General features: G+C 40.3%; 1 protein-coding gene across 1 annotated transcript in view; it reads right to left on the bottom strand.

The window, feature by feature from the left end:
* Positions 1–15,342: 15,342 nt before the first annotated feature.
* capn12 (calpain 12) overlaps positions 15,343–27,670 on the bottom strand; it is a 32,687-nt gene continuing 20,359 nt past the window's right edge. The window contains exons 11-20 of the mRNA XM_063005034.1: positions 23,077–23,285; positions 21,455–21,491; positions 21,296–21,370; positions 21,112–21,157; positions 19,864–19,925; positions 19,333–19,401; positions 18,009–18,087; positions 17,770–17,886; positions 16,768–16,820; positions 15,343–15,617 (exon numbers count right to left, since the gene is read on the bottom strand). Coding sequence (XP_062861104.1) covers positions 15,591–15,617; positions 16,768–16,820; positions 17,770–17,886; positions 18,009–18,087; positions 19,333–19,401; positions 19,864–19,925; positions 21,112–21,157; positions 21,296–21,370; positions 21,455–21,491; positions 23,077–23,285 — 774 coding nt within the window. The 3' untranslated portion in view covers positions 15,343–15,590. The remainder of the gene's footprint in view (positions 15,618–16,767; positions 16,821–17,769; positions 17,887–18,008; positions 18,088–19,332; positions 19,402–19,863; positions 19,926–21,111; positions 21,158–21,295; positions 21,371–21,454; positions 21,492–23,076; positions 23,286–27,670) is intronic.

Below are 27,670 nucleotides of genomic sequence, written 5' to 3' on the forward strand. Positions count from 1 at the left end.
ACACTTCTGGATCATGTACCTAGCAAGTCTGTATATATCAATAAACTAATTGATCTTCCAAGATAGAATGTGGCAGCATAAACTAGAAGATGCATGATTTATCAGGTAAAGACAGTCTGGAGAACATGCTCAAGTTCTTCACCAGAAAGCTTTTTATTAAAGAACTTGAAGATTTTTCTTTGTTCCTCTTGCAGAAAAAAAAGATCGACATTTTCTCAAAGCTTGTATTTAGTAAGAACATTTGTGTATGTTGCAAACCCCCGAAATTCTTCAGATTCCTTTATTAAATGCGCTATAAATGAAAATACCGGCCGCATGCGGCGCCACTGCTTCTCACGGCCCGATCTGCATATGTGTGTGTGTACGAGCGTTACGTCGTCAAGGAAACGCCGTTCCGGCACGTCTGACGCAGCGACGTCATGACGGGTTGAGCTTTTTTTGTTTTTGTTGCGTAGCAACCGGTCTCTGTGGCAACCCGCACACACTGAGTGAACGTTTTAGGTCCCGTCTCGAATACACACAGTTTATATAAAGTCCACTAGATAGCGCACAGACGTTGAAGGTTCACTCCCTTTGTAGTGCACTTGCGCAGGGAGTTCCGAGTGATTTGGAATACATCTCTAGACGGATTCACAGACGGATTCAGACTAGGATTACACTTGCGGTACACGGCTTCAGACGTTTCTGGATTTTGCTAACGACTTTCAAATATCTTAAAAGTAATTTTAGAAGTAAATATTGAGTATAAAACACGTTAGAGGCGTGTTATATTTAGATATAGCGAACTCAATATGGTGTTATCTTGCTTTAATCGTTGGTCAGGACATTAGCTTGCTATTTTAGCGAACTAGCCATTTAACCTTTGCTCTATTTGGAAGCGTTCCTGTTGCTAATAGCTAGCAACTGAACTGTGTGCGGTTTGATAATAACAGAGGCACCGCTAACATGAGTGAGGAAAAGGTAAACAAACCAGCCTTAACTTTTACAGGAATTATGATGGGCACATAAACAAACGCCCTGCTAGTCAAGTATTTACTGAGCAAGCAATGGCAGAGCTCATTTTAAGGTTAGCTTTCCAAGTTTGCTTTGTGCAAGTTAAAACGCCTGTTATCAAGTGTTTAGCGAAATGCCTGAAAGTCTGGACTTCAGGGCTGGATCCGACAAACTGCTCCGTGAAATGCATTCAGATGGATGTCAAATTAAAGGCAAACAGCTTTAATAAAAGTCATTCTTATAAAATGAAACTCTGGTTTTAAGTTTATGCGTTTGGCAGACACTTGTTGAAAGAAACTTCAGTGGTGCATTGAGTATAATTACAAAGTACTCTACAAACAGTAACTGTATATATAATATATATATGTAAAACTCAGGTTACCTTCAGTCTTGGTTGTTATGTTTGTGCTAACAACCAAGACTGAAGGTAACCTGAGTTTTACACATATATACGTATATTCATATATATATATATATATATATATATATATATATATATATATATATATATATATATATATATCCAATATATATACAGTATATACAGTGTATCACGAAAGTGAGTACACCCCTCACATTTCTGCAAATATTTCATTATATCTTTTCATGGGACAACACTATAGACATGAAACTTGGATATAACTAAGAGTAGTCAGTGTACAGCTTGTATAGCAGTGTAGATTTACGGTCTTCTGAAAATAACTCAACACACAGCCATTAATGTCTAAATAGCTGGCAACATAAGTGAGTACACCCCACAGTGAACATGTCCAAATTGAGCCTAAAGTGTCAATATTTTGTGTGACCACCATTATTATCACTGCCTTAACCCTCCTGGGCATGGAATTCACCAGAGCTGCACAGGTTGCTACTGGAATCCTCTTCCACTCCTCCGTGATGACATCACGGAGCTGGTGGATGTTAGACACCTTAAACTCCTCCACCTTCCACTTGAGGATGCGCCACAGGTGCTCAATTGGGTTTAGTCCATCACCTTTACCTTCAGCTTCCTCAGCAAGGCAGTTGTCATCTTGGAGGTTGTGTTTGGGGTCGTTATCCTGTTGGAAAACTGCCATGAGGCCCAGTTTTCGAAGGGAGGGGATCATGCTCTGTTTCAGAATGTCACAGTACATGTTGGAATTCATGTTTCCCTCAATGAACTGCAGCTCCCCAGTGCCAGCAACACTCATGCAGCCCAAGACCATGATGCTACCACCACCATGCTTGACTGTAGGCAAGATACAGTTGTCTTGGTACTTCTCACCAGGGCGCCGCCACACATGCTGGACACCATCTGAGCCAAACAAGTTTATCTTGGTCTCGTCAGACCACAGGGCAGTCCAGTAATCCATGTTCTTGGACTGCTTGTCTTCAGCAAACTGTTTGCTGGCTTTCTTGTGCGTCAGCTTCCTTCTGGGATGACGACCATGCAGACCGAGTTGATGCAGTGTGCGGCGTATGGTCTGAGCACTGACAGGCTGACCTCCCACGTCTTCAACCTCTGCAGCAATGCTGGCAGCACTCATGTGTCTATTTTTTAAAGCCAACCTCTGGATATGACGCCGAACACGTGGACTCAACTTCTTTGGTCGACCCTGGCGAAGCCTGTTCCGAGTGGAACCTGTCCTGGAAAACCGCTGTATGACCTTGGCCACCATGCTGTAGCTCAGTTTCAGGGTGTTAGCAATCTTCTTATAGCCCAGGCCATCTTTGTGGAGAGCAACAATTCTATTTCTCACATCCTCAGAGAGTTCTTTGCCATGAGGTGCCATGTTGAATATCCAGTGGCCAGTATGAGAGAATTGTACCCAAAACACCAAATTTAACAGCCCTGCTCCCCATTTACACCTGGGACCTTGACACATGACACCAGGGAGGGACAACGACACATTTGGGCACAATTTGGACATGTTCACTGTGGGGTGTACTCACTTATGTTGCCAGCTATTTAGACATTAATGGCTGTGTGTTGAGTTATTTTCAGAAGACAGTAAATCTACACTGCTATACAAGCTGTACACTGACTATTCTAAGTTATATCCAAGTTTCATGTCTATAGTGTTGTCCCATGAAAAGATATAATGAAATATTTGCAGAAATGTGAGGGGTGTACTCACTTTTGTGATACACTGTATATATATATTTTTTTGTTTTAGTCACATTTCATGTTTTTTTTCCCAGCAGACCATTTGCTGCAATGGTATCTTCAGTTACGAACCATTTAGCAAGTTATTTTGCCATGTTTGCACATGTTTGTAACCAGTAAATCTGGAGTGGAGTAAAATGGGGGCTTGTGTCTGGCAGAAAAGATTTGTAAACAAGCCAGTCTGGACATGTGTTTCTCATGCTCATAAATCATTTGCTTTGATCACATTGTTTTAAAGTTTCTGCTTCATCTTGTCATTAACGAAGCCATTTCTATTTAGATGTAGATTGACATGTTGATCATGTTGGACTTAACGCTCTCTTTTGCAAAAAAAAAAGTCGTTATAAATTGGTTATATTCATTTCATTGTAAAATCCTTTTAAAGATAGGTGCCAGAAGAGTCATCTTTTAGTTGCATTTTGCATTGTTCATTTCCACTCTGTTTATTCACAGCCTTGCTCAGCACAAAGGTGCAACGCGGTGTCTGTAAGTCTTTTAAAAGACGAGTAGGCTCTTGCCCAAACAGAAGGTTTTGTTTACTGTGCACGCTCTCAGTTTTCCTGTTTTGTTTTTGTGGTGTCGGCGCGACTTGTGCCCCCTGCAGCAGTCACGAGAGCGGCCTGTTTTCTGGGGAGGCAGGACGTGTTTGCCCATTTCCCAGCCCAAAATATTTGTAACCAGGCAACAGACAGGCCCATCCCACCACAGCTTTGCTGTTTACTCCCCTTTTGGCTGCTTTCTCAGACGCCATTACATAACTCCTTGCTTTTATGTCCCATCAGTGCAGAAGTGAAAAGAACCTTCTGCAATTCTTGGACTGCATGAACTTCACTCAAATCCATTTTATATGTGCATTTCTTTCACTTGAATTCTCACAGGGCCTCTTTGTATGTAAGCCTGCATGTTTTTTGTCCTTCAGCTTTGTTTTAAAGCTGTGGTTTTAAAGATTTGCATGATTTGCAAGATTCAAACAATGTGTTGCTATTCAGCGAATCTGGCTGAGTGTCAATTTTTACCTCATGTTTACTTTGGCTTTGTGTTTACAGAGACACTGGGAGTTTGCTTAAATAAACAATATATACAAAATAATAAATATAATTGTTTTCTATATAAACTGGTTTAAATTAAAGAGGAATGTAGTGAACACAGTCAATAAAATCTATTTAAATACACTGAATTAAAAACCAAGTATAATAATGTGCAAATAATGGAAAAATGTTTTTTATTTTTTTTATTATAACTTTTTTTGGCTTTACAACACTGGCCTAAATTAAACAAATTAACATTGCAGTAGGGTGCCATTAGAATTGGTATTGCATGTCATTACAGACATGGCCAAAAATATTGGCACCTCTGCACTTCTTTTAGACAGTAGTTGCAATTACAAATGGTTTGGTATTTACATACAAATCTAATGTCAAATCTAATGTCATTCCCCATTCATTGGGGCTCAGTCTCGCTCACAGAGAGTCATGCACTGATCCCCATTATCCCCCGTCTCTATGCAGGTGCCATCAATCAGCCAGCAGAGGTCATAATGGCATCATTTATATTAAGGAACCCCCTTCGGCATCCGACCTGATCGACGAGCCAATCATTGTTTGTGTAGGCGCCCAGCCTGTCGGTAGCACAGCTGAGATTCAAACTCACCAGTTTGAGATGTCAGCTCTGGTATGCTAGCATGTTTTTCCGCTGCACCACCTGAGTGATGTGATGCTCCTTTAATTTGTACTTAAGCTCATCTGTTGCAAGTAACAGGTGCTGGCATCTTGCAATCAGTTGAAATTAATTAAAGTTGATTGAACAATGAAAGTTGAATTTTCCACACTGAACATGAAGAAACAAAATTGTGCAAAAGAATGGATAAGTCTTCATGGCAAGACCTTACTGTGTCCACTGTGAGCAACATCATTAAGAAAATAACAAGGCATGGCACTAAAGTTGACCTCCCTAGACATAGATGGAAGAGAATAATTTATGGTAGATGGCAATGATGGATTAAGACTGTCGATCAACTTCCAAACAAATTCAACCTGACCTGCAGACAGTGGGTACAACAGTATCAGTTTGCGCTATCCGTGATCATCTGAATGAATTGGGACACTATGGAACAATAAAAGAGACATATAGAGACACACAGACATAAAAAAGCAAGACTGGAGTTTGCCAGAACCTTCTTGTGAAAACCACAGTTCTTCAATTAGAATGTCGGATACAAAACAAAATCAATTTGAATCTATAAATTATGTAAATTATATGCTATGACCTTTGTAGTCACCAGATTTCAACCCAGTTACACAATTGTGGAGGAATTTGGACCAACATGTTTGTCAGTGCTTTTTACCACCATAATTAAAATAAAGAGTAAAGAAAAAATCTTTTATCATTCTTATTAATCTTATCATTCAGTTCCCTTAGGACACTGACTGAGACTTGTACAATCTATGACCATTAAAATGAAGTCTGGGGAAATCATTTAAAAGGAAGTTTTTCTTCCCTTCAGCCTTGTAGAATTGATGCCATTGATCATTAGAGCTGTTAGCTGGGTCATGGTGGCTTAACCACTTTATTTAGGACTTTTTTTTGTTACCTTTTATAATGTTTTCCTCAACATTGCCCAAATTAAAGTTTCATTAAAAAAAAAAAAAAGGAATGCTTTCAAATGAAGAAAAAACTCTTTGACCTGACACTTGGGATATCCCTCTGAGAAGTAAGTCAGTGTGTCGCAATGTCTGTTTTTTTTCTTCCTTGATAATCCTCTTGTCTCTCAGGTTACTCACAAGTGAGGAAACACTTGGTCGTGTCTGGAAACATCTGGCATGTACACCAATATGAGGTCATTGCTTTACCTCCTGCGCTGTCTTACTGACTGGCTCATCGTGTGTTAAAGTTTCTGTACTGGGAGTGGTATGCATAAATAAAAACAGGTTTGAAATAAAAACAGTAAAAAGGGCCAAGCAGACAGTTGTGTGTCTTAACTTAGCATAATTCTGTTAGCTCACTTTATTTAGACAGACGGAGTTAAACCAGTAACTTTCACCACGTCTGGAATGAAACACACTCCCTGACTGTTAAGACGAAAACACAAAGTTATTGGCTTGGAACAAAGTACTGCAGTAACCCTTTATGCATCAGACACTTTCTGTAACAAACTTGTGGTACAGGAAAGCAGTCTACAACAGACACTTATTACCAGTAGTGGAAAATACCAGAATGTGGTTTCAGAGTCACGGCAACTGTCTACCGAGTTTCCTAGGTGAAGGTGTCCTCAAGGGGCTGGACTATTAATGACTATTAGAGATAGGATGGGGGCCACAGAGGCTTCATTTGCATTTTTGGACATTTTTGGAACACCCTTGTTTTGGCTAGGATTTAGATCAGGGATATTAGTGAATTAATGTTGTCAGTTATAAGGTCATTTAAACCAATTAAGCAACAGCTAAGGTTTGATTTGAATAAAGCAGAGCTACGGATCTCCTACAAGCGGTAAAGCACTGTGTGTTGGGTGAGGTCCTGTATCTGCATGGGGTTCCTCTGCTCTGTGTATTTTGGATTCTACCACTTTTCACTTTTCTGCTTTACCTCGCCCTTGGTGTGAGGGAATAAAAAAAAAAAAAACTGTGGGCCAAAATCATACCAGCTCTATTATAAAGTGCCCCTGTAAAACCCAGTCATTTCCTCCATTTATTTAACTGACCCAGATCATATTTACATTGTAATCCTCAGTCGAGTTCGGGTACAATGATTGTTGCATTATATGTACTTCCTCACTTTCTTTTGGGATTGCTTCAGTACCGTGTTTGGGGAAGTAACATAGAAACAGGAAGCTGTGCAGAGCTTTGATATTTTCGGAGAGATTTTTAACTGCTTGGTAATGAAGAAAACATACTGTGTTACAATAAAGTTGGCAAGGATAAAGTATTCCTGGACATCAAGTATAATTTTGTCATTAGGAATGAAAGCATCATGCTGTGATTGTTATTAAAATCTCTTTCAGTTGTCTTGTCCTGCTACCATTGGCATCAGTATTCTGGAAAAAGATTCTCACTGGTATTGTATCATGCAAGACATTGCAATGAGGCAGACTGAGGCCGATGCAATCAGTGGGTTTAGTATTCAGCTGCGTAGTGTGACTCAGCTTTAGCCCGAAGCGCGTCAAACATAGCCTACTTTTAGTAGGCCGCATGCCAACCAGCACTAGAGAGAGAATGAGAGAGAGGACATTCTTTTTTCTCATCCTAATCTTTGCATCTACATCAATCTTCAGCGCTCAGTCTCACCCCCACCTTCTCTTCAGCCCTCCTTGCCCATCACCCCCCTCCTCGCTCCTCAAGTGCTTATGCAACGCTTGCCCAGTTTTTCTGGGGGTGGCTGTGAAAGAACAGGGAAAGAACAGGTAGGAGGAAAAAACAGATTAGGAGAGGGGGGTAAATGTCAGGTATAATACAAACTGTCCTACCTGCCCCCTTCCTCACCCCCAACTTCCTTTGGTTCTAGTCATCATTTGTGCATTTTGGATTTCTTGATTAGGGTGTAGCCAAAAATGGACGTTTTGACATTCCCAACATACAGTAGCAGCATCATGAACACAATGTGATTAAAACTGAACAGAACTTAACATTCTGCATTTTGTTGAATTTGTGCTACAGCAAGGGTTAAAGGGTTGAAGGGTTGCTACTGCAAAATACTGTTGCTTTACCAGGGTAACACTATTACAACTACAATAACTAGCTCACTGTTGTCCTGTGATCTTTCAGTAGAACAATGTATGTCCAAAAATGGTTTACTGAACACAAAATCAAGCTTGGGTGGCACCAAGAAGGGCTTGGGCAAACATGCAAACTCCACACAGAAAGGACACTGCAACTTGATGGTATAAAATACTGTAAAAAAAAAAGACCACAACCTTTTAGACACTAATGCAGAACAATAAAGCTGAGTTGTTGTTAGAATTGTTAGAATTAAGGGTCAATAGCTTTGTTTCAAAGGTTTTTACAGCCTGAAAACAATGTGTGAGTGCTAGCAAGAGCTTAATTCTCTATAATAATGTAATTATGACAGCACTAGGTATGCAATTACAATTTAACCAGCACTATAATTATTATAAACCTGAAACCAGATTAGACAATTGAATAAAAAAGGTTTTGACATGGAAGTTGTTCTATAATTGTTCTATGTTCTATAATGTTCTTTATTCACATATATATGTCATAATATGTTAGATTTGTATGAGGAAAATGAGCAATTTAAATGAACTGGTTCAAAAATAGGGCGGCACGGTGGCTTGGTGGGTAGCACTGTTGCCTCACAGCAAGAAGGTCTTGAGTTCGATCCCCAGGCGGTCTGGGTCCTTTCTGTGTGGAGTTTGCATGTTCTCCCCGTGTCTGTGTGGGTTTTCTCCAGGAGCTCCTGTTTCCTTCCACAGTCCAAAAACATGCAGCCAGGTTAACTGGAGACACTAAAATGCCCTATAGGTGAAAGGGTGTGTGTATGTTTGTGTGTTATGTGTGTATGTGTGTCTGCCCTGCGATGGACTGGCGCCCCGTCCAGGGTGTTACTGTGTGCCTTGTGCCCATTTAAAAGCTGGGATAGGCTCCAACACTAATTGGATAAGCGGTTAAGAAAGTGAGTGAGTGAGTGAATGAAAAATATATTTAAATATTCAGTTTGTTGTGTTACCATGAATGACATTCTATGCCATTCTCACTCCTTGTTACTGAACCCAAATATTGGCATTCTGTCCTTATGGCAAACAGAATTGTGACAAAACGATTCTGTGCCAAGCTCCAGTAACACTTCACTGGTAAACAACACACCTGTGGTGCCAGTCTAATTAATCACAACTGTGATCAGTCACGAATCAGACATTCTAATATTTAGCATAGGAAATAATACTGCTAATAATATGTATCTAAAATAGTGATACCACGTCACAAGGTAGGATAAACATCCTATTTTACTGAAGTGTTTTGACTGGCTAATGCCACTAGAGAGTGTAAGCCAGTAACATCATGACAATAGGGCACTATCAGAGACGAAAACTTTGATGATTCAATGTAAATCATCACAGTAATAAGGTGATGTTAAAAAGTTTGTAATTAATGTGAAAAGAGTTAATGTGCAGAGGGAAGTTTGTAGCTGTTTGTGGCTGGGGAAATAAAGACAGCAAGGTATGACTATTCTTTAATCTGGATATAATGTAATAAGGATATTTTCCTATCTGTTAGCATGTGTACTAGCTGCTATGTCATTGTAGGAAAGTCAAGCTAACCTCTATATTATTGTGAATTCATGTGAGTAATTAAGTTGGGATTTTTAATGATCGCACTAGAAGCTTGTAGACATCCAGATCCATTTCTTTATTCTGTTATTATAAAGTGGTTTAGTCTAAGAGCAACAACGGCTTATTTCTGAAAAGACCACACATCCTCTGATAAAGGATTAATAATGCCTGTTTCTTTTGAAAGCCCTTATGCCAAGTTCCCACTACACAACTTTCCAAGTTGTCAGGTTGCTGTACAGTTCACACTACACGATTGGATCTCTTGTAATCGGGAGTCTTTCAAGTCGGTGTGTATTTCACACTACACGACTGATCAGCGATAGGGGATTACATACTACACGATCTATCACCAACTGGAATCGCAGGCGAGCTTCTCTGGTCTCCCAAACTACGTTTTTGTTCACGAAAACAAACGCGAGAAGTGACGAGGGGTTTAATGATACCATGTCCAAAAATGCACGTCAACAAGTAGTGAGCGATCAAAGTTTGTACGCTGATGTGCAGCGTAAAATCAAGTAGGAAAAATAAATGAATCTGAGTGGATTTGGCTTGGATTGTTCTATAGTGAGTTGGAGGTTAATAAATATTTATGTCATGCAACAATGGTATGTTTTGTAGAGAACGATAAGGTCAGAAATACTGTATAAAACTTGTGTATGCTGATGTATTGTGATATTATGCCCCTGTCCCACCTTTTTACAACTCCTCTCCTGCGTTTCCCCTCACTCCGTATCTTGCGTTCTCATTGGCTGTTCAACATAGCACTCATTGACAGTCGGGCAACTCAGATCCAGATATCTGGCAAGCTAGATATCTCTCGCCGCTCGGATCAAGTTGTTGAGTAGTTCACACATAGCGATTGAAAGCTGAGTTTTGATCGCCGAGCAAACGCCGAGTTGCTCCCAAGCTGGCATATTTAGCGCCGACCAGTCGCCAAGCGAAAATCAGGGCAAAAATTGTGTAGTGTGAACTAGGCATTAGTTGCAGTAAAAGTACAGTAGATCTCAGTTTGTAAAATGCACTTTTTACTAATACATCATGACAATACCAACGTGTCCAACGTGAGGTCTATAAAAATAGATTGAACTTTCTGTACAGTCCTAAACTCAACCCTTTCCAATGGTTTATCCTTTTAAATGAATTAGTATACTGACTGAAAGCCAGGACTTTCTTGTCCAATATGTCAAGGCAGGCTAAAGCTCCTTTGATTACATGCCAGTAAATACTTGCAGTTTTGTTTTAAAATCTGTTATTTATTGGAATAACATATATGTAACAACAATGTAGCTGTAAGGATGTGGACCACACACCACTACTACAGACCATTTGGCTCAACTGAAGTGAATACTCAACATTTTATTTGAAAATCTAGTTGGTATTCCTCTCAAAATTAAGGCTGTTATTAGTTGATGTAAATTGGCATTGGTTTAAAATAAGATGTTCAACAAGCACACCTTTGGCATCTAGTGTATGTTCTGTACATTTCTGATAATAACTTCTTTAAACTGAACACAGATGCAACTAAATATTTAGTGTGGGAGCAACCAGCTGGACTGAATTTGAGTGACGTCTTTCACACCCAAAAATCTGACATTTTCTCCATATTGTTGTCATTCATAAGCTGTGACTCTAATACACCCCCCAAAGAAAGTAGTCATTTATAGAAAGCTGCCACGGCTTGAAGCCACTGCGCTGACTAGTAAAAAGCTTCATGTGTAATGCGTCTTTACGGAGCAAAGAGGCGTTGTTGTGCGTTTCCAGCTTTCTGCCTCAAAATATCATACAATTACCATTTTCGTAAAGACTTTAAGAATAACATCTTTAAATCCCCCCTGCTGACGAATAGCATTGTGTTAATCGACATCATCACGGCAGCAGAGCTATATTTGCTTTTTGATTTTGGCAGGTTCTTTACACAATTTCCCCCCCTCTTTTTTTAGCTTCTGGTCTCTCTGGATGTATGACTTCTACAGTACCCTCTTCCTTGCTCGCTCCTCCCTGGCTGATGAATACGCCCCCACATGCTACACTACAAATCTGGCTCTATTCCTGGAGCCGCCCCCAGTGGATCAGAGCCGAATTACTTTCGCTGACTGGAACAGGCGCAATGCCATGTCACTGCGGTCCAGCTATGGTTTCTATAGAGAGGAAAAAAGAGTGGGCTAAGGGAACGGAGGGTACGAGGGGCATAAGAAGGACATTAAAGATTAAAGCTGTGGTTTCCAAACCAAGTCTAAATCAGTGACCTCCACACATAGTTTGTAGATAAATGAATTGTTTGTCAGCTGTGACTTTCTGGATGCCCTTGGAGAAATCTTAGCAGGTTAGACACTACTAGGTAGATTCACCACTGTTCCAAATTTCTTAGTTTTCAAGATAACAGCTGTTATTGTGGTTTGGTGGAGTCCCATATATTACAAATCAGATCAATTTATCAAATCTTTTTTCTGCTCTTGTGAAATATCTGTAATTAATTAAAGCTACTGCTTTATATTGATGGTAAGGTCCTAGATAAGTGAAATTTATATTATAAAAGCCTGACTGAAAGTAAGCCTGATCATCCTCAGTTAGTTAAATTGGCTAAACTGGCTTTAAATTTAAATTTGATAAACTGGCTGATTATATAACCAAGGGGCAATTATTATTATTATTTGTTACATAGGTGATACATGGTGTTGGATATCATTCAGGAAGGGACTATTTCTTTTTTCACACCACTGTAGTATGTGGCATTTTTGCTTTTCCTGTGGTGATAAATTGGTAGCAAACATGTTTAAATTGTTCTGGTACAGTACGTTTTTGAAGTGATTCATTAATTTTCACTAACTGCTAAATCTGGTGAGGGTCACGGTGGATCTGAACTCTCTGGAGAGATTACAAATCATGCTTCATGAATCATGGCAGGTCATCACATTCTCACACAATTACTAATTTCCTTACAACCAGGGGCATTTTAATAGCCGATCCACCTTCTCCAGCCAAGACATTATAGATTCATTATAGAACCTCAGGAATCAGGATACATCAAGATCACTCAGAGCCTAAACTACTGTATAAGTTAGTATTGGGATCATACTTGTTTTGGATACATTTTCGACCCTGGTTGGTGTCTATAAGGATTTAGGTTAAAATGAGTGCACATGTGGGAGTAAAAGCCATTTGGTTGTTTGGCACATGCTGTTACTACTGTGTCTGGTGTTGTGTGACGATGTGTGATGGTAGGAATAGTGGTTTGGAGAGACGATCCAGCTCTGTGGGAGGTGTTTTTCATGCAGGGGACAGGAAGTTTCCCAGCAGGTGGCCTGACAGTCTTTCTTTCCAGCAGCGCACGGCTAGACATGGCTTACTCCAGTCCAGATCCACAGGGTTCGAACCGAGGCGGTGAGTGAAGAAGCGAATCTCAAGCACCAAATGATCCAGCTGTTCCAGACAAACACGTGTTCCCCTCCTAAATCGCTTTGGCCGTTGCTGGGGGCAACCTCTGCTCTGTCTTGCATAAACCAGCTTCTATAAATAGGGGGTTCTGAAGAAGGAAACCAGCATATGGAAGTGTGTGAGTGAGCTTATGCGGCTGCGTGAGCGTACAAGGGAACAAGGGGAGGAGGCAGCAGGCTGAGCCAGTTACTAGAGAGAGCTGGATGGATGGAGGGAGAACGTGGCGGAGGAGGGAGCGATGGCGTGATGACGCTGTACGTGGCGTCAAAGTGATAAGAATAGAGGCGATGCGTGCAGTGCTGCTGAGACATCGCTTTTAATACCAGCAGTCACTCTCACTCCCCTAACACAGTGTGTGTGTGTGTGTGTGTAGGTTTGTAGGTGTACACAAACGCATCCACTATTAAAGGAACAAATTATATATGGTTACTCATATTTATTTTGGAACTCATTTATTTGCATGCCATATAAAAGGGAAAGATACAGACTAAATAAAAGAAATAGAATTAATTTTTATTCAAACATATAAACTCTTTTACTGTGAATTTCCTCACTGTAAGGTGACGATGCGTTTGTGCCCCATTGGTGTAAAGGTGATGCGACAGATTTGACAATCCAATAATTACATTAATGATTTGCTAATGAAGTGTCAGCAAATTAGTACTGACACATCTGGAAGCATGGCTTCAATTGTTTGATGTGTTATTATTCAAAATGTTAATCCTCCAGAGTCCAATCTGCTATTTATAACTACCATTTACCATTATTGGTAAGTAAAAATGTGCACAATACAATATATGGACAAACGTATTGAAACACCACTTATTTTTGAATTTATGTGTTTCAGCCACAACAACTGACAGGAGTAATAAATCAATTATATACAGAAATGATATGCTTCCAACTTTTAGCAACAGTTTAGGGAAGGCCCTTTGCTGTGTCAGCATGACTCTGGCCTTGTGCACAAATACATGAAGAAAAGCTTGATTTAAAGAAACTCCTGTCCTGCACAAAGCTTTAGAACAGCTTTAGAATAAACTAAACAGCTTTAGAATAAACTAGAACGTCAATCAAGGCTTTCCTGACCAACACCAGTGCCCAGCCATACAAATGCTTTTTTGACTTAAGGGCACAAATTCCCAAAGTCCGGGCGGCACGGTGGCTAAGTGGGTAGCACTGTCGCCTCACAGCAAGAAGGTCCTGGGTTCGATCCCCAGGTGGGGTGGTCCAGGTCCTTTCTGTGTGGAGTTTGCATGTTCTCCTCATGTCTGCGTGGGTTTCCTCCTCGTGCTCCGGTTTCCTCCCACAGTCCAAAGACATGCAAGTGAGATGAATTGGAGATAGAAAAATTGTCCATGACTGTGTTCGATATAACTTTGTGAACTGATCAATCTTGTGTAATGAGTGACTACCGTTCCTGTCCTGAATGTAACCAAAGTGTAAAACATGACGTTAAAATCTTAATAAATAAACAATATATTCCAAAGTCTTATGAGAAGCCCTCTCTGAAGAGTGGATGTTGTTATTGCTGAAGAGATCACATATAGGTCACTCTTGTTTTTGAAATGAAATGTCCAAGTTCAGATCAGGTGTCCAAATACTTTTGTCTATATAGTGTATTTACGATTCCTCAGGTAACTGAGTAGTACACTTGTCAGTGGGTTTCAGACAGGATTTAAAATGGTTTACACTGAGATGTGCGTGTCTGTCTACTAATAAATAACATCAGGAACCTAATTTGTTTTTTTTTCATCGGTATAATATTAAGATTTTAACTGCATGCGAATACACTTAATAGTGTCTTCAATTGGCCACATTACAACCAATCGGTGTGTATTATGTCTCACAACACTCGACCAACCACTTACTGAGTTGTTTCTTATTTAGTTTTAATTTGTAAGAGTCTTTACACAGCTTTTTAATTTCTTAAATCTTGAAGAGTGGCACAACCGTTTTAAATTTGATGTGTAGAAGGATAGTGCTCAAGTCAAATTTATTTGTATAGCACCTTTTAAAATACAACATTGTGTTTTTATGTTCATGTTTAAAGTGATTAAATAGTTTAACACAGCAGTAAACCTATTTTAATTATATTTTATTTACTATAATACTTAAGAAGGTGTTTAGGATGTATTGAAACGCAACTGTTTTTCTGAGATGCTTCTGACTAGCAAAACCCCACCCAATACATTACAATGTATAGCACATGATTCATGACACCTATTCCCCTCACAGGTATTAAACAAATCTCTCCACGACATGATCAAACCACCAATCTTTAAATCTTTGAAGTTCCATCGATTTAGTAGACTTGTTTAATCTATGACAAGATGCATAAAAGCTTTTCTGGAGGCTACATCTACAACATCCTTTTTTTCTAATTTGTATAATATAAAATAAGCAAAATAATACAGTACAAATACACTATAAAAAAATCTCAAAACTCTGGCTGAAAAAAGAAATGTAGCTATTTAGAACACAGACTGTAACAGTCTCTTATTATTAAGCACTGAGGCAGAGATCATATGTGCATATGGACCATAAGGGTAAATGACCCTGACGACCTGTACGATGAAGCTTTGTGTGGGTGGAGGACATTAGAACAAGGGTACAGAAAGTGATGGTGTAAATAAATTGAAAGGGGCCAAGTAATAACGCAGGTCCAGGTGAATGGCGTCAGTACATTACTGGCCGCGCAGGTCCGTCCTGCTGAGGTGTCGCATCTGAGCGTGCTCACACAGTCAGCAGCCTGAGTAGCCACTACAGAAAAATTCAAAAACACAAACGGTTACAAACTGTACAGCTATTAATAACCTCCATCTTACAGGAGCTGAGCTTTCACATCAACCTGCTCTGTATACTTACTTCTTTAGCAATTAGTGTCATTCACACAGGTCATTCATTTCAATAGTGCAGCAATACAGTTGTAACATGCATCCTTTAAATTATCCAATACATTTAAATCTTGGTTTCTTTTTTATTGAAGTTTTAAAACAATAATAAAAATCGTATCTATCTGTGCTTGCTGATTTTCACCATGTCAGCTGCGTGGGCAAGTAGGAGGGTCAGTAAAGCCCCTTACACACTTCATGTGTAAATACCAGTAATGGTATATGTTTGTGTCAGATGGCTTTACATTGTAATTTGTGCTGTTATTATTTATGTAATTAAAAACAGCAGAAAGAGCAGATGTGTTATTATAAACTTCACTGATTTTTGTACAAATGTAATTCCAAAAAAGTTGAGACAGTAAGTGAAATGCAAATGAAAATTGATTTATACACTGTCTTATATAGGCACCAAGTTTTTTATGCTTTATCTTATTATGTACCTGCAATACATACCAAAAGTTGGTACAATGGCAGTATAAGACTGTGAAGTGAAATTATCATAAACACTTGTTTTGGAACTAGCATTAATGAAAGGTTAAATCATTTAAAAATAAGGACCATAATTTGCCACTTTGTGCATAAATCCATAGGTCAATAGTCCAACAGTTAAAGAACTATGGTTCTCAGCACACAACTGCAAGGAATTTGGGGATTTCTCCATCTACAGCCCACAACATTATGGAGAAATCTCTGTGCATAAATGGCAGTAGGCAAATGTGTTTAATTGAAAACAGAGGCAAAGCTTTGGGCTGCTGGAACCTAGAAATGTCATCAGTAAGTGCTGCTTAAACAAATTATTCTGGTTTCTTCTGGTTTTTAACATTACATTGTTCGGCTAAACAGTGAAATTTGGTTTATGATGTTTATAGACACTGAATTATAACACTCCATCATTTGAATGGGGTTTAAGAAATATGGAATGCATTTACAAAAAGAAAAAAAAGATGACTATTTTTATATTGACAACAATTGCAGAGCAGAGAAAATGTTTCTTTATTTTTTTTAAGAGAACAACTTACTGTCTTTATTCCTCTGTTCTTTACCTCTGGGCTGCTTTCTGATTCAAACAGAGCTAAAAAGAAGCATATTTCACAGTCAAACTCTTTCACAGTCATTAATAAAAAATCTGTAAGATACAAGATTTTTAGAGCCTGCATTTCTAAAGTAATCTAGATGGGCTATCCTGCTTTAGAACATCAGCAAGATGTCCTGTAGCTAAATCATTTACAGCTGTACAGGTCAGAAGCAGGACTTTGTAGTCTACACAGAATTTAAAAAACAGCCAGTGTGAACTTAATTAGACCAGGTTAAGATGATTAGTCTTACATTTGGTTCCTGGTAGGTGATACAGCATTTTGGGTTAGTGACCAGCCTATTAAACTGCAGGGCAGCAACACACTGTCAGCATTCAATCTTGATGTTATAAAAGCATGTACTAGTTAGTGAGCATAACTAATTTATAACTGCTTCAGTCTGATCAGAGTCACGATGGGTCAAGGGGCACCTGGAAACACTGGGTGCAAGGCAAATTTGACAGTCACCATTGCACTCCTATGCAAGGCAGCAAACACTTACACACAGATGGTGTTCAGTCTCAAACAGAAATGGGGAAAATGGTCAAAACTCTTAGACTATGACTGGAAATGAAAATCGAATACAGGTTCCCAGGACCTCTCATGGTGTAGGGCATGTGTATAGTAACAGCTGTGCCACTGTGCCCCTCAAATTGCAGTTTTTTAACCAGTGTTATGCAGTGTAAGACATGTCGTAGAAATGTTTAGTCTACAATGTGTAATATCTTTAGAAATGTGGAGGCAGGGGCTCAGCAGGTAGTATAGTAAAAACCCCCACTATACTGTACTTTCAACACTATAGTAAATGCTAAAAGTCAATTTAGCACAATACTGGCTTTTGTTTCATCAATCTATCTATGTACTTCTCAATAAAACCAGTAACTATGTGTGGACCAGTTTGGATTGTGTAAAACCTTTTGGGGATTATTTGGTAATGAAGAGACTCACCAAAGAGGACCTGCAGCCTGGTGACACATGACACAAAGCTGTAGAACGGCAGATTCTGTTCTCCAGAGCCAAAACGCTCCCACAGCATGTATAGTGTATCATTATCACACTGTACACCTTCGAGACAAAGAGAGAGAGAGCGAGAGCGAGAAAGAGAGAAAATGGGAACTGTAAATTGTACTTTCTCCACGTCTCGTGCAGGTATTTGTATGTATCTGTGAGTATTTAGTGTTTTTTACCTGCTGCTTTGAGAGCCTGACTGAGCTCAAATGGACTCATAGTTCCTGATGAATCCTCATCATACTGAAGAAAGATTGACTTAAAAAGAGAAAAATGATTTTAGCAGCAAGTATTTACATCTTCTATAAACAACAATCTGCTCCACATATTTTCTCCTATGGAGAACCACAGGAATGGAATCTAAGCCATGCATGCCACACTAGCTCTGTTTTTCAGCTGTGTATAAAAAAAGATGGGGGTTCTGGCTTAACCAAACACATTTTGTTCATTTTTCCCCCAAACTCAGCTAAATAAAGCCTCACACATCTATAACTCTGTCTCCACCGCTTAACAAACAGTTGAGTCTGGTCATACTGTTTAGATGGGTTTAGTTCCACACTCAATCAATTTAGATGTATTTAATTCTGTATGGAATCAGTTTAGATGTGTTTAGTTCTGTATGGAATCAGTTTAGATGTGTTTAGTAACATACTGAATCAGTTTAGATGTGTTTAGTAACATACTGAATCAGTTTAGATGTGTTTAGTTCTGTATGGAATCAGTTTAGATGTGTTTAGTAACATACTGAATCAGTTTAGATGTGTTTAGTTCTGTATGGAATCAGTTTAGATGTGTTTAGTTCTGTATGGAATCAGTTTAGATGGGTTTAGTTCTGTATGGAATCAGTTTAGATGGGTTTAGTTCTGTATGGAATCAGTTTAGATGGGTTTAGTAACATACTGAATCAGTTTAGATGTGTTTAGTTCTGTATGGAATCAGTTTAGATGGGTTTAGTTCCATACAGAATAGTTTAAATAGGTTAAGTCTCATACAGAATACATTTACATGAGTTAATTCCCACATTAATTCCCACATTCAATCCATTTAGATGGGTTTAATTCTATACAGAAACAGTTTAGATAAGTTTAATTCTATACTGAATCAGTTTAAATAGGTGTAATTCTGTATGGAATTAATTTTGATGGTTTAGTCCCATACAGAAATTAGTCCTATACATTTAAATGAGTTTAATTCCACACTAAATCAATTTACATGAGTTTAATTTAATTCTGAATCAGTTTAGATGAGTTTAATTCTATACTGAATCAATTTAGATGAGTTTAATTCCATTCTGAATCAGTTTAGATGAGTTTAATTCCATACTGAATCATTTTAGATGAATTTATTTCCATACTGAATCAGTTTAGATGAGTTTAATTTCACACTAAATCAGTTTACTTGGGTTTAGTTTAATGCAGAATTAATGTAGATGAGTTTAATTCCACACATAATTACTTTAGATGAGTTTAGTTTCAAACTGTATTTGTTTATAGGTTTGTGTACCTTCAGGTTTCTCAGAGAAGAGAGCAGCTTCTCAGTCTGATCCCGGTTCAGCCTGCCTCGACCTCCAGTCTATTTACATATTCGTTCAGTATAACAACCATGAAACCAACTAAAAATAAATAATTCAATAAAAAAACAGATGCAAATGGATTTTGAGTCCACCTATCAAATTCTCTTCTTCTCTGTGGTAAATAGTTATCAACGCCATGGTGTCACTTTCAAGGCATGGGGGGTCTAAGCGTCAATGGCATTCATAACCTGTACATCCGTGGAGGCACTAACAATGATGGGTACATGCATTTGGAGCAACATAAGCTGCCATCTAGACAACGCCAAACCACATTGTGCACGTTACATCAACATTTCTTGGTGGTAAAGGTGTGCAGGTGCTAGACTGGCCGACCTGCAGTCCTAAATTGAAACTTGGTCTATTATGAAGTGCAATATATGAGAAAGAAAAAAACACAAAGACTTAAACTAACAACATCAATTAAAAAGTGAGAGCTTCATGTGGCTTTAAGTGAAGGATACATCTTCAGAGAAGATGAGCTGTCTGCAGGTCTCCAAAGGAAGCTGGTATTCTTTCTCCAGCACTGTAACACAGAGACTAGTGTGTGAGAACCTACAGCCCTGGAACTCTAGAACAGTGCACTACATACAGCATTTGGTTATAATCAGATAGAAGTGAGGTTGCATGAGTTCATGAACCTTCTTCAGCACATATTTCCTACAAGCCTTCCACCTTGTGGCAACTTCTGGTACTACAACAGACAGAATCTCAGTTTATAAGGTACAGAAACTAGAGGCAACCCCTCAAAAATGACCCTTCTCATGTAAAAGACTTTTAATAATCTTACTGACCAACTTATTATATTTTGTAAATATAAAATAAATGTAGAATTTAATGCCTGCAACACACTGAAATAAAGTTGGGATGGAGGCATGTTTACCACTGTGTTGGTTCACCTTTTCTATCAATTATATTTTGTGATTATGATTTTGGAAACTTAGGACACTAATTGTAGCAGTTTTCACCCATTATTGCTTGATGCAGGACTTCAGCTTTCAATAGTAGACAGAGCTGGGCTGCTGGCAGGCCAGTCAAGCACACACACTGTGTCTACTAAGCCATGCTGTTGTAGCACGTGCAACATGATGCCTGCTGTCATCTTGCAAAAATAATCATATACTTCCCAGTTACAGATGGCAGCATGTGTCTCTCTAAAATCCCAATATATGCCTCCGTGTCAGTGGTAACCTCACACATATGCAAGTCACTGACTCTGTGGGTACAGACTAATGCACCTACATTAAACAGGGGCATTAATAGGAAAGGTGATGTAACAGAGTGGTAAACATCACTGTCCCAACTTTTTTTAATATGTTGCAAACCTCAGATTCCAAGTATGTTTGTATTTACAAAATATAATATAATCAGTTAAATAAAGGTTCAAGAGAATTAACAAATACAGATGTTTCTTTTTATGGCATTTTACACCAACTTGAAAACGGCATATGTATTTAAGGCTTTGCTTGTTGTTTATTGTTGGTAGTAATTTGGTCCCTGACTAAAATTACACATTGCATTAACCACGACATACAGTAATTTTGTCATTTTGTAAAATGTTAAAAGATCAATGTTACATCACAGCTTGTCGTAGAAAGAACAGCACAAAGAAAGGAAAGCACCCAATGTGTCAACCCCAGACTAGGTGACATGGGTACTTTTAATTTATGTATTTTTTTAATGTATCAGCAATGTTAGATTTTTTTTCTGACCTGAGTTCACCAGCTTCACAAACTTTAGTGCATTCAGTCTGTCATCCTGTAAAGAGAATCAGCATTATTAACTTCTTACATTTAAAAATACAGAAATACAGAATACAGAAGTGTTTCCAGTAATATGATTTTAATATGATTTTACTGTCTGTGCATGGCATGCTTTTATAAAAAAATAACCTACCGACCCTGCTTCCTCGTCAAACCATTTCTGCACTTGCTTTTGTTCTTCAGGAAGTGGAGGGTCTGCCATGACAATCTTCAGATCAGAAACACAGGTTGTGTTAGTTTGTGTTTGAATAAAAATGCTGTTGCTGCATTAAATGATGAACGTTACACTTACCGTGTTAAAAGTTGTAGTACAGTTGATCCCAGGCACCCTGCAAACAGGAGAAGACATTTTTCTTTTGTTTCATTACTAGTTGTTTAAAACAGCTCAGCATTTATTACAGTAAATAATTTTTTACATAAATTACAACTACAATAAAATCCTAATAAACTAAAATAACCTCCACAAATAAAATACAAATCTACTGAACCTGAATATTGTTATTGTTTCTCTAAAATAAAATAAATCTGATGTAAATTTCAGATTTCTGTTCACCAGAGAGAAAAAGAGTATAGCATATCTGTTTATTTAAAAATATAAATTTGCATCCAGGCGGCACGGTGGCTCGGTGGGTAGCACTGTTGCCTCACAGCAAGAAGATCCTGGGTTCAATCCCCAGGCAGGACGGTCCGGGTTCTTTCTGTGCAGAGTTTGCATGTTCTCCCCGTGTCTGTGTGGGATTTCTCCGGGAGTTCCGGTTTCCTCCCACAGTCCAAAAACATGCAGTCAGGTTAATTGGAGACACTGAATTGCCCTATAGGTGAATGAGTGTGTGTGTGTGTGTGTGTGTACGTATGTGTGTGTGTAAGTGTGTCTGCCCTGCGATGTACTGGCGCCCTGTCCAGGGTGTTACTGTGTGCCTTGCGCCCATTGAAAAGCTGGGATAGGCTCCAGCACCCCCCACGACCCTAATCAGATAAGCGGTTAAGAAAGTGAGTGACTGAATTTGCATCCAGCAGAATAAAGTAGTTACATTTTTAAACCATTATTTGATTTTTGTATGCATTTTAATTTTTTCTAGTCGTTAACACTTTCCATTTGCAAATCCTCTGTTGCTTGCAACACCCCCATGCTGGGTATAGAGTAGCACCAGCTCCCTGACACACAGTACAGTCGCACTAAATAAATTATCTTTGTTTTTATAAAAGTGATATACTGTAAACTAACAAATTCATAATAAAAAAATGTAACTAAACTTAAATACAAATTCAAAAAAAGTGAAAAGTACTAGTTTATATATATATATAGTCAATTTGTCTTCCGCTGCTGGGGATCCCCAGTTGAGGTGGGTATATTGCTGCTCACGCCTCCTCCAACCCGCGTGCAGCCATTAACGGAACCCTTTTCCACCCATGCACTCTGCACAGGCGCCTCTATCCACCAATCAGATCCTTACACAGCGTTTGAAGACCCCGCCCACATATTCCGGTCATCCCTCCCTGCAGGCACTGGCAATTATGCCCGCTAGATGGCGCCCAACCGAGGAGTTCAGAATCTCGGCGCTGATGTGCTAGCAGAATATCCCGCTGTGCCACCTGGGTGCCAGTACTAGTTTTTTAGTTTTATGTTTGTGTGTTTTCTGATGGGACTGTATCTGTATTATTGACAGGATGTGTAAAAATGGATGGCACAGTGATGCAGCAGTATTGCGGATGCTGAGAAAAATTCGCTGTAGTCAATGTCTTTAAGGAGTTTTGCATGTTCTCTCTGGGTCTGCATTTCAGTTCATCCGAGACCTCTGCTTACACTTCTGGGCAGTTTAGAGTTCTCCTATTTTTTACTCTTATTTTTTTCTTACCTACAAATGTTTTTGATTTATGGATGTGAATGTATTGCTGTGTGGTGTTCTTGTGTACCCCAGTGTGTTGCCTTTCTTAGCATAGATGCGGAGGAAGAAGTCCCCCGGCTGGTTGGGCCTCTGTGTGGATGCCACAATGATGTAGTGCCCAGGGTCCAAGTGCACTCTTCTCCACACAGCTCTTGCATTTCGGTACTTTCCTGAACGGCCCACAACTGGGTTTGCATCAAAAAACGCCTGATCAAAAGTACCTGTGGGGACCTGCAGCTATAAAAATAGAGAGAGAAGAAAATAATGAAGTAAAAAACTATGTTCTGTGTGCTTATGTGGTGGAAAACAATTTAATTAATTTATGCTACTCACCTCTGAAGACACCTAAGAATAACAAAAGAGCAAAAAAAGTGAGAAGAATTTAGTTCAGAAAGTTGAAGTGTATGCTTTTCCAATAAACATTTAACATTTAAATACACTAACAAGAATATATTTGCATGCAAAATGTCTTAATTCATTCATTAATTCCTTTACGTATTACTTCTGCAATAACCACTTCATTCTAATTAGGGTCAGGCACCAGCTAGAAAGACTGAGCAGTGCCTGTTATCTAATTTACTTTCAGTTCATTTATTCAACGTAAAAATAAAACACAATGTCTTTTGTATGTATAAGTATGTATAAGCACCAAAATTTAATCATATTAGTACTTTTTCACAAAACCATGGTCATCCATTGCAGTTTTACGACAAGTACAGAAAGAAACACTGCACTTTTGCAGCACTGTAGTTTACATTAGGCAAAAGGGTTTTAATACCCCAAAGCAACAACATCCTAGTGAAGTAATTTCCAAATTGAAGATTGAAGTCAGGAGATTTACTACACCATTAAAGTACATTCTTACCTTCTTATATAGAAACCAGTCTTGAATTATTTTGGCTGTATGTTTAGTGAAACATCCAGATTTTTTTCTGGCTATAGTATGAGGGATATTGAAAAAGTTTCCGCACTTTTATATTTTTGTTGGAAACAGTGAGGGTGGGAGGAGTAGTTATTGGTCGTGTCTGAGAGACTGAGAAAGAGCTTATAGTCCAGATTTAGTGCCATCTGATTTCCAACTTTTTGGACGCTCAAAGAAGCTTTAAGGGGAAGAACATTTTCATGTGATGATGATGCATGTGGTACATTAGTAATTTTTTTGCTTATGGCATTAAAAAGTTGGTACGATGCTGAGAAAAATGCATCAGAAGGTGACTGTAGAAAAGTGATGTCATTTGTTTTTGAAATTCTTAATAAACAGAGTTTTAAAAAAGTGTGGAAATTTTTTGAAGAAGCCTCACTGTCACAATGAGCTTCTGTGTGCCTCGCCCCCCTCTCCGTGAGCACACACTCACTCCTGCCATGCCTCACTCCTGATTGGTCCCCCTGAGCAATCAGCCTCAGCTGATTCTAATCAGGGACCATTTAAAAGGAGAGCTGAGGAACAGGCTGGCAGAGGTTATTGGGTTTGGTTTTGTTTGGACAGTTTGTCTGTTTTGGCTTGGCTTGGCTTGGCTTGGCTTGGCTTGGCTTGGCTTGGCTTGGCTTGGCTTGGCTTGGCTTGGCTTGTTTGACTCTGACTCTGACTCTGACTCTGACTCTGACTGTTCTTGTTCTTGTTCTTGTTCTTGTTCTTGTTCCTTTGTTTAGTTTGTTAATCTTATTAGCCTTAGTAGCTTTGTTTAGTTTATGTTCTTAGTTTGTGTTTAGCTCATGTTCCTAGTCTGTGTGTAGCTTATGTTCCTAGTTCTTGTTATAGTTTAGTCTAGATTAGTCTTGTTTGTTCTTGTTTAGTTATGTTTAAACCTTGTTTAGCTGTGTTTAGTTGTGTTTAGACCTGGTTTAGCTGTGTTTAGTTGTGTTTAGACCTGGTTTAGCTGTGTTTAGTCTTTGTTTAGTTAGTTTAGCTTTAAGCCTAGTTTAGCCAGTTTACGTTTGTCCTATCTTTTTGTTATTAATAAACCTTTAGTTTCGTGTACATCTCTGCGTGTGTGTCCGCCCCCTTTGTCTTGTCTTATCTCGGCTTTGCCCCCGCGTGACATAATAACCTCTCTACTGAGGACACAGTGAGATGTTTTGTGTTTGTAATTTTCCGGAGTTTGACTCCATGTGGTTCCCGCAGACCTTTGCACTTGGTAGGCCAGCTCCCTATGTTGGAAGCAACCACAGTGTTGAAGCCTTCCTTCTGCAGAGCCGGCTCTATTTGCAGTACCTTAGTGACCCTCAGCCCACTGAAAAACAGCAAGTGCTGTTTATGATGTCTCGGCTGAGTGGTGCAGCTAGCAAACGGGCTAGGAGGCTCTGGACTGAGAAGGGAGCTGAGCTGAACTCTGTGCAAGAGTTTGAGGGCCTCATGCGAGCTCAATTCCCAGGTAGAAACCCTTATGTGGTTGGTATAGGGAAGTCTACTCAACCTCCCATACCCATAGGAGACGCTCCACGCAGCAAAGCGCCCACTGCAGCTTATACCCGGCATCCAGTGCCTACTGGGGAAGTGACTATTTCCCCAGTACCCACTGCCGATGTGGTCCGGGTGCCAGTGCCCACTCAAAATGCTCGTGACCGTCCCAGATCTTTGTTAGGTCAGGATCGTGTGTTTGGTGGTGCTTCTTGTGGTGACCCCAGGGGCTCCAGGGGTCCTTTTCTTTGTTTGCCATCTTCAGTTTCAGGTGCTCGGGTTTGGGTGGGTTCTCTGCCGGTTCCGTTTGTTTCCTTGACTCAGTCAGTTGGAGTCTTTGTCTGTTCGCCAGTTTCGAGTTCAGTTCAGGTCAGTCAGCCGGTCATGTCTTGTCCGTCTGTCCAAGTCCGTCCTGTCTAAGTCCGGTTCTATGAGTTCTAGTTTGTCTGGTCCGGATCCGCGTTCGTCGGTCTCTGTCGGCCATGGGTGTCAGTCGGCGGGTCAGTGTTTCAGAGATGGTCTGTCTGTGCGTTCGGGCCCTCCTGCCACCCAGACAGAGTCGAACAGTGCCAAGTCCTCTCCAGTTCTGTTTCCTGTTAAAGTTCCAAGCTTTATGTTCCAGACTGCAGGTTCCAAGCAGCTGATTCAAGAAACCTCTTCAGGTTCCAAGCAACTGATTCAAGACGAATCTTCAGGTTCCAAGCAACTGATTCAAGACGAATCTTCAGGTTCCAAGCAACTGATTCAAGACGAATCTTCAGGTTCCAAGCAACAAATTCAAGACGAATCTTCAGGTTCCAAGCAACTGATTCAAGACGAATCTTCAGGTTTCAAGCAACTGATTCAAGACGAATCTTCAGGTCCCAAGCAACTGATTCAAGACGAATCTTCAGGTTCCAAGCAACTGATTCAAGACGAATCTTCAGGTCCCAGACAACTGATTCAAGACGAATCTGCAGGTCCCAAGCAGCTGATTCAAGAAACCTCACCAGGTTCCAAGCAGCTGATTCACGACATCCCTCCAAGGTTCAAGCAGCTGATTTCCGATGTTTCTCCAGTGTTTTTGCAGCTGACTTTGGATGCCTCTCCAGGGTCCTCACAGCTGATTCCAGACACCTCTCAAGGGTCAAAGCAGCTGATTCAAGAACTTTCTCCAGTGTTTTCACAGCTGAGTCCAGTTTCTCCAGGGTCCAAACAGCTGACTTCTGACGCATATCCAGGGTCCAAGCAGCTGATTTCGGACGCCTTTCCAGTGTTTTCGCAGCTGAGTCCAGTTTCTCCAGGGTCCAAACAGCTGACTTCTGACGCATATCCAGGGTCCAAGCAGCTGATTTCGGACGCCTCTCCAGTGTTTTCGCAGCTGAGTCCAGTTTCTCCAGGGTCCAAACAGCTGACTTCTGACGCATATCCAGGGTCCAAGCAGCTGATTCCGGACGCCTCTCCAGTGTTTTCGCAGCTGAATGATGTTTCTTTAGTGTTTTCGCAGTTGACTTCGGACGCCTCTCCAGGGTCCTTGCAGCTGATTCAAGGAGTTTCTCAAGGATTTTCGCAGCGGACTTCAGACGCCTCTCCAGGGTCCTTGCAGCTGAGTGATGTTTCTCCAGTATTTTTGCAGTTGACTTCGGACGCCTCTCCAGGGTCCTCGTAGCTGACTCAAGGAGTTCCTCAAGGGTTTTTGCAGCTGATTAATGACGTTTCTCTAGTGTTTTCGCAGTTGACTTTGGACGCCTCTTCAGGGTCCTTGCAGCTGAGTGACGTTTCTCCAGTGTTTTCGCAGCTGACTCCGGACGCCTCTTCTCAAGGGTCCTCGCAGCTGACTCCGGACGCCTCTTGGCCAGGGTCCTCGCAGCTGACTCCGGACGCCTCTTGGCCAGGGTCCTCGCAGCTGACTCCGGACGCCTCTTGGCCAGGGTCCTCGCAGCTGACTCCGGACGCCTCTTGGCCAGGGTCCTCGCAGCTGACTCCGGACGCCTCTTGGCCAGGGTCCTCGCAGCTGACTCCGGACGCCTCTTGGCCAGGGTCCTCGCAGCTGACTCCGGACGCCTCTTGGCCAGGGTCCTCGCAGCTGACTCCGGACGCCTCTTGGCCAGGGTCCTCGCAGCTGACCCCGGACGCCTCTTCGCCAGGGTCCTCGCAGCTGACCCCGGACGCCTCTTCGCCAGGGTCCTCGCAGCTGACCCCGGACGCCTCTTCGCCAGGGTCCTCGCAGCTGACTCCGGACACC

The sequence above is a fragment of the Trichomycterus rosablanca genome, chromosome 11 (assembly GCF_030014385.1).
Source record: "Trichomycterus rosablanca isolate fTriRos1 chromosome 11, fTriRos1.hap1, whole genome shotgun sequence".
In the NCBI taxonomy this organism is placed as follows: domain Eukaryota; kingdom Metazoa; phylum Chordata; class Actinopteri; order Siluriformes; family Trichomycteridae; genus Trichomycterus; species Trichomycterus rosablanca.